At 59.0% G+C, this 7,242-nt stretch overlaps 1 protein-coding gene across 2 annotated transcripts; it reads right to left on the bottom strand.

The window, feature by feature from the left end:
- Window positions 1-244: 244 nt before the first annotated feature.
- SPIB (Spi-B transcription factor) lies at window positions 245-7,161 on the bottom strand. 2 transcript variants are annotated; one of them, XM_045200384.3, is made up of 6 exons: window positions 7,111-7,161; window positions 6,137-6,257; window positions 4,621-4,693; window positions 4,138-4,355; window positions 3,619-3,769; window positions 245-2,427 (listed from the first exon to the last, which is right to left on the bottom strand). In XM_045200384.3, the coding sequence occupies exons 1-6, from the start codon at window positions 7,131-7,133 to the stop codon at window positions 2,129-2,131; spliced, it is 885 nt and encodes a 294-aa protein (XP_045056319.1). In that variant the 5' UTR covers window positions 7,134-7,161; the 3' UTR covers window positions 245-2,128. The 2 variants fall into 2 exon arrangements, with proteins under 2 accessions (XP_045056319.1, XP_024422222.1); XM_024566454.4 differs by having other exon boundaries at window positions 6,137-6,164; window positions 7,111-7,146.
- Between the last annotated feature and the right edge of the window lie 81 nt (window positions 7,162-7,242).

Raw genomic sequence — 7,242 nt, 5'->3', positions numbered from 1 at the left:
ACGGAGGACAGAAATCCAGGGCAGGGCAAAGACTAGAAAGGGGCTAGGGGTGAGGGGCAGAGACCCAGCCAGACAGGGAAGCAGAGAGAGGGCAGGGAAGAGCCCCTTACCCGGCATTCAAGGCTCAGCCTGGTCCGGCTCTAACCGCCTCACTGTCCCAGCGTCCCTGAAGGCCAGCAGGCCCCGGCGGACCAGTAGCATAGCAGTCCCTGACAAAGGGTCCTAGAAGGTCTGTCTACCTTCATTTGTTATTTTATTTTATTTATTTTTTATTTTTATTTTATTCCATTCCATGCTTGGGGTGATGATAGTTTTTGCAAAATGTAGCTCATTTGCAAGAGGAGGTCCTGGGGAGGACATATTGTCCCCCACACATCCCTCCCACCCACACTGGCCCCCTCCCGCAGGTAGGGAGGGGGTCTGTCCTTCTCTCAAGGGTAGGTCCCAGCCTGGGCTCTGCTACCAGCCACTTTGTGCCCCTGAGAGGACCTCTTCCCTCTCCCGGTCCGTGTTTCTCCTTCCTCATCCCCCTGGCCAGCAGTGGGTGGGGGGTGGATTTCAGACGTGTCAAAGGCCTGTCCACAGGGCTGCAACGGACTCGCAGTGTCTTCCTCCCTTTCCTCTCCCCTTTCACAGAAGGGACAACAGAGGCCCACTATCAACGCTTGACCTGAGGTCCCCTAGCCACCCAGGCTCAGGGACCTGGACTCTGGGCTCAGCCACAGCCTCGGACACCCTGGGGGGAGGGCTCCAATCAGAACACCCACAGTCCAGCCAGGCTTCACCTCTAGCTGGGTTCACACCAGGGGTTAAAATGCAAATGGTTCAGGGCCAAGGCAACTGAGAGAAGTCACCAGGGCATGACAGCCAAGGGCCTCAGTGTCCAGGACAGACTGGAGGACAGAGGCCCATAGGTAGGGGGCACAGCCTTGGTCCAGCCTCTCTCCACACGGCAAAGCCCGTCACTGGGTTGTGCAGTTTTAAGTAGAGGATTTCGCGAAAACCTCCTTCTATTGAAATATCAGCTCACTTGGGTCCCCATCCAAAAGAAACAAAAACACACACAACTGCTAAAGTGAACAAAGCAAATGCCATCGGGGGACCTGATTTGCCCTGTGAGGGGTAAGGAGTGGGGTGAGGAGTCACCAGTCTGAGACCTCGGGTTAGAAATGACAGTGGGGCGGGGTGGCCAAGATCACCCAGAAAGCAGCTGAGTTGGTAGAATGACTCCCAGCATGGGCCTAGAGGACACCCCAGGAGAGAGGGGGGTTCCCATGACAACTCAGGGCTGCTGGTGGGGCCCCCAAAAGGGCATATCAGGTGGAAATCCCAGGGTGGGGGCACAGATGTGACTGGAGAATCTCAGGCAGACAAGGGGATACCAGAGGTGGTCCAAACAGGACAGGGTTGGATGAGGTTCCTCCACCGCAGACCTGACAATCGCTTTCAGACAGGACAGAAAGAACCCAGAGTCTCCCTAAATGTGATTGGAGAATTTCAACCCCCCCTCCCCCCAATAAAAAGTAAAGTAGAAGAATGGTTCCAGACAATTAGGAGATCTCAGAGATGACCAAGAGATTTGGGGAAACAGGACAAGAGTCACAGCTGGGCACGGAGATCTGAGACATGATAAAGGGGTCCCAGAGGTCCCCTGTCATAACCAGATCTCAGATTTGACAGGAGTGACTCACACGTGAGCAGGGATCCCAGAGACCCTGGACAGGGCTTCCGGTTGCTGGTAGCGCCCCCTCCTGGTGTTAAAGTCTGTGGCCTCCCCCTCCCCCAGGTGGGACTGAGGGATCTCAGAGAGGTCCCCAGCCTGGGTGGGGGACGTCAGACATCACAAGGGGATCCCGGAGAAGCTCTTGGGGTTCTGGGAACACTGCCCTGCTCCACTCCACACAGACACTTTGTATAGTCGTCCATGGGTCCTGCGACCCAAGCCCTGAAGATCCTGGGTACCCTGGACATGACAAGGAAATGCCAGGGGGCCCTGGGCAGGGTTTAGGGGTTATGGCAGCCCCCGACCCCCACAGAGTGGGAGATCCACAGGTCCTATGACCTAGGGTGAGGGGACACCAACGTGACACCAGCGTGGAGCCCGAGAGCCCCCAGAGCCCCGCGGGGCTCAGGCCCGGCGGGCGGAGGGCAGCAGCGCCATGTCAAACTGGTAGGTGAGCTTGCGCTTGACCTTGCGGATCTCGCCGGTCTTGGCGTAGTTGCGCAGGGCGCGGGCCAGCTTCTGGTAGGTCATGCGCTTGCGGTTGCCCTTCTGCTGGCCCCAGCGGCGCGCCAGGAGCTCTTTGTGCTTGGAGGAGAACTGGAAGACCCCGGCACCTGGCTCCACCCACCACACGCACTCGCGCATGTCACCGCGAGTCAACAGCCCCAGCAAGAACTGGTACAGGCGCAGCTTCTTGCGGGCCCCTGTGAGGTTGGGGGAGCGAGCGCGTTAGGGAAGGTGTTCCGCGAACCCTGCCCCCTCACCTGCCCTGCCCCGGCCGGGCCCTGCCCAGCCTCAGTCCCCCTCCCCGCCCCACCCCCCGAGAATTGTGGTATGGGAGGTGGCTGTTAGATACACGTGCCTGGCTCTCTGTGCCCCCCAAAAGCGGGCAAGTTGCTCTCCCTCCCTAAAGCTGTTACCCCAGAACTCCCACGGCTCCTCCCTGCTTTCTTTTTCAGGATTTGCTTCTACCCTGTGCTCTGCTTGGTGGCGGGTGCATACGAATACATATTTGCTGAGCCCAGGATGACAGATTCTGTGAAATGGGTCGACAGAGGGCCTCCAAGGCTTGCAACAGAGAGCCAGCTGGTGGTGAAGAGACTTGCGGTCGGTTTGAATCCACCTGGCCATCCTCTAGCTCCCAGCTCCCAGCCACTCAGCCCCACTGGGACTGGGATCCTGGGGGAGGCCAGGGGTTCAAACTGCCGGGCTCCTACAGAGCTGGGGCAGGTGGTCATAGCAGAGCACTGGATGCAAAAGCCCCACCTCTGCCATTTCCTGCTGTGTGACCTTGAGGTGGTGACTTAACCTCTCTGAGCTGGCGTCTCCTCAGTTGTAAGTGAGGCTTACGTGTGTGTGTGTGTGTGTGTGTGTGTGTGCGTTTTACCTGTACAAACTTCATGCCAGGGGCTTTACAACTACGAGCTCCCTTCATCTCCATCATAACCCCAAGTGATGGGGGTGGCAGTGATGCCTCATTTTACAGATTGGAAACTGAGGCCCAAAGAGAGAAAGTTGCTAACGATCCTGACTTCCTGGAGGTGGTGCATAGTGGATGTCAGCCCGGGGGCGGAAGCAGGGGTTGGTTAGATGGGACCTGAGATTGTGACTGTTTCCATCGCTGTTACGTAGATAATAATGGCGAAGAGTTACTGAGCGCAGACTCTGTGCCAAGCGCTGCTGTCTCATTTACAGTATTTTCCCATTCAATCCTCCCAGCCACCAGGAACAGTCATCCCCATTGCACAGAGAGGTAGAGTCCCTTACCCAAGGTCACACACAACCTGGGAACTGCCTTCAGTGCTGGAGTGGAAGGTACTTGGGAAGCCATGGTCCTAGAGCCCCTCCTCCCATCTCCAGTGGGAGTCCCCCCAACCCCACTTTCTCCCACATACCTGCCTCAGACCCCCTCCCCTCAGAGCCAGCCATGAGGGCCTCATCTGACTCGCTGTCCGAGACCTCCAGGGCAGGACTGTCCAGCAGGAGATCCTCCTCTTCCGACAGCACGGGGCTGGGATATGGGGCGTAGGCCGGGGGACCCAGGGTCTGCGGAAGGTCAGAATCACCTGCAGGAAGGGGGTCCCCTTCTCTCCCTCCCTCGGCTTCCTCCGCCTGGGCCCAGGCTGTGGGCCTCCCCACCGTTTGTAGCCCACACCCTCGCTCGGCTTAGACCTCCACGGCGGGGCCAGGGGTCACCGGGACCACCTCCACAGAAGCCTGTGCCACACGGGTGACAGCCACCGCACCCGTGCCTCTGTCAGCTGGTCCGTGCAATGCAGCACTAACAGCTCTCAACCTCAGAGGCTCGTCCGAGGAAGGCAGGGGCTGCTACGCGCCAGGCTCCACCACAGTGCCTGGCACCCAGCAGACGCCAGTCAAATGGTGGGGATTCCAGTTATCTCCCAGCCCCGCACCTGGCCGGGAAAGTCCTCCGTGGGGTACGATGGGAAGCCAGGCCCCGGGGCCTCCAGGGTAGTGGCTGGGTCGAGGCTCCCCACAGGGGTGTAGGTCGAGGAGGGTCCATAACAGAGCTGGACATCCTGGGGGTGGCTGAAGGTGACCACAGCTGGGTCGAAGACTTCATAGGAGGTGGCGGGGACAGCTGGGGCCTCAGTCCAGCCCCACAAGGACTCTGGGGGGAAGGGCACTGCATCAGGAGCCAGGAGGTCTGGCCGTGGCCCCCTCCCACTGCAAGCCCCTAGCACAGAGGGGCCATTGTGGGCCGTGCAAATCTCTGACCCCAGGATTTGCATGGGCAAGAGCTGGTGTGAGAGGACAGGGAGGAGGCTGAAGGCCTGCGCTCACCTTGCCCTGCTCCCCTCTTGGGGCCTTGGCTGCCCACCCGTGAAATGGACCCAAGGGACATGTGGGAAGGGGTCTGGGCCAGGGCCACTCACCAGGGGCCCCCTCTGAGTCAGGGTAGCTGGAGTGCTTGCAGCTGTCCAAGTCATAGAAGACTCCGTCTGGGTACTGATGGTGGGGAGAAGGAGGAGGGATCACCGGGGCTGTGAGGAGCCTGGCCCCACCCTGGAATGGGTGGGAGACACCGACAGGAACGGGAGAGAGGAGGTGCGAGGCTGGGAGAGGGAGAAAAAGAGGCACAGGGACTCAGAGAAAGAGACAGAGACACAGCCAGAGCGAGAGACGTGCAGAGAGACAGATGAAACCCATGAGGACCCGGAGGGAAACACCCAGAAAGGGAGAGGCAGCAGCCAGTTCCTGCTAAGATGGTGGGCTCCCAGGAACCCCGGCCCCTCGCGGGGAATGCAGCCACCGTGTCATACGAATTCCCCCAGCCTTGCCTGCCCTGGGGGAGGGGGGTGAAGGGTGAGAGGGTGGAAGCTCTCCTTCAGAGGCAAAGCCTCAGCGCTGCCTTTGTCCACCTCCAGGTGGCTTCGATTCACCCCAAGAATCGACTTTGCTTTAGCAACTGAAGTCTCGTCAAGACTAAAGCTGGAGACGGACCATCCTGAGACCCAACAAGCTCACTCCTAGGTAGCAAACCAAGAGAACTGAAGATGTAGGTCCACAAAATAGCCTAGTTCGAGAATCACCGGAGCAGCCTTATTAAAAGCAGGAGATAGCCCCAGGGGTGAGGGCTGGTGGCGGAGTACTATACAACAAGGAAAAAGAGCCAGCACCGGAAAAACACTTGCTGTTGAGCAAAGGAAGACAGACCCGAAAGGGGACACTCTGCATGATTCACTTAACAGAAAGTTCGAAACCAGACAAAACTAACTCATGGTGGGACAAATCAGAGGAGTATCGATATACAAGTCAGGGGGGTACTCGTGAGTGGCGGGATGTTCGCAGCTGGCTCTGGTTAGAGGTTGCACAGGTGTGCGCCTAAGGTCAGACCTCACCGAGCTGAACACAAGATGTGTCATGTTGCCGACTTCTAATAAGTCATGTCTTCATTTTCTCAAAAAAGCAAAACTCGTCAGGAGGAGGAGGGTGGGACACCCGAAGGGGCTCTTTCAAGGCCACGAGTGAGATTTTATTTCCTGGACCAGACTGTGGGTTTTAGGTATAGTATTGTGTGTCTCATATATGCCAGACCAAAATTTTGAAAATATAAAGCAAGAGAAGGAAAGAGGAAGGAATAGATTTGCTGAACGTGGGACGGACAGAGAAAGCTGTAGAAGGGCAAAGATACAAAGAACTACCCCCCCGCAACCCCACCCCAAGAAAGTGGACCCAGAGCCTGAGAGAAGGAAAGAGACCTCAGAAAAACAGCTGTGATGGAGACAGGGGTGGGGGGCGCAAGGAGAGGGAGGGTGGTGGTGGAAGTCACTAAGGGAGAGTCGGAGACACAAAGTGACAGGAAGGAGCAGAGAGGGAAACTGAGGCAGGGAGGTCACAGAGGGCCATGTGGGTCCTCCCGCCCTTCCCAGCCCCAGGGCCAGGACTCACCAGACAGCTGAAGTGAGGCCCCTCGAGCCTGGAGGGGGAGAGACACAGCGGCATGTCAGGGGTGCCTTCAGCCACCTGAGTCTCCAAGTGGTTGGGGTCGGCAGGGCAGAGGCGGCTGCAGCTGTGGCCACCGCAGGTCTGTGTTGTTCGTGTGTGAGACCAGCCCCACCACTCACCCCCACTACCCCACCGGGACAGGAAGTGGGGGGCGGGAGCCAGGCAAATGTCCCCCCTCCCCTTGGGATTTGCATAGAGAGAGGCTGGTGGGGGGTTAGGGAAAGTGAGGGAGAGAAAGTCCCCAGAGAGATGTGGGTGCCAGTGGGTGAGTGGGGGCAGGGAGGCGCCTCTGTTAGCCAGTCCGTCTAATGGGTCCACCTTGGATGGAATGAGGGCTGGAGAGGCGCCTGGGCTGAGGTGGGGAGACTGAGCCTCGGTGGGGGTACCCGGAGAGAGCAGGGGAGGAAGGCGGGAAGACATGCACTTGGGGATGCGGACGTATGGACTGAGTGAGCCCCAGAAGAGACAGAGAGATGGGCTGAGGGGGAATGGGGGACAGGACGGGTGAGACAGGTGGACAGAGAAGTGGAAAGAGGCGGAGACCCGCAGAGGGAGCAATAGGCGAAGGAGACAAGGGTGAGGCAGGAAACAGAACAGACACAGACAGAGGGACCCAGCAGGACCCAGGGATGGACAGACAGACAGAGATGGAGGCCCCCTGGGAAACAACAGCAGCGGGGAGAAACAAGCCTCCCACGGAAAGGTTGGTGGGGTCCAGGAGGAGACAGGGAGGGGGTGGAGGAGAGTCAGAGGTGGGAGGGAAAAAAGGAGACCCAGATGGGGAGCAGTGAGCATGGACCCCCCTGTCCCCCCCCAGCGGGGCTGACGGCTAAAACCACCGCTGGGGGAGGCCTGGCAGAGGGGCTGGGGGTGCTGCGGGCCGGGGGTCCCACAGGAAGTCGAGGGGTCTCACTCACTGTGCAGCCTCCAGGGCGAGCATGGCGGTGCAGGGCTGGGCTCGCCGCTCAAGCAGCCGCCACCCCTATTTATACCTCAGCCCAGCCCCCTGGACAGCAGGGCGCTGTGAGCTCAGCCCTCCTCGAAAATCC

Source organism: Desmodus rotundus, chromosome 12 (genome assembly GCF_022682495.2).
Source record: "Desmodus rotundus isolate HL8 chromosome 12, HLdesRot8A.1, whole genome shotgun sequence".
NCBI classification, from domain to species: Eukaryota; Metazoa; Chordata; class Mammalia; order Chiroptera; family Phyllostomidae; genus Desmodus; species Desmodus rotundus.
The sequence above is the reverse complement of the archived record's forward strand: the minus strand, read 5'-3'. Positions and strand labels throughout refer to the sequence as shown.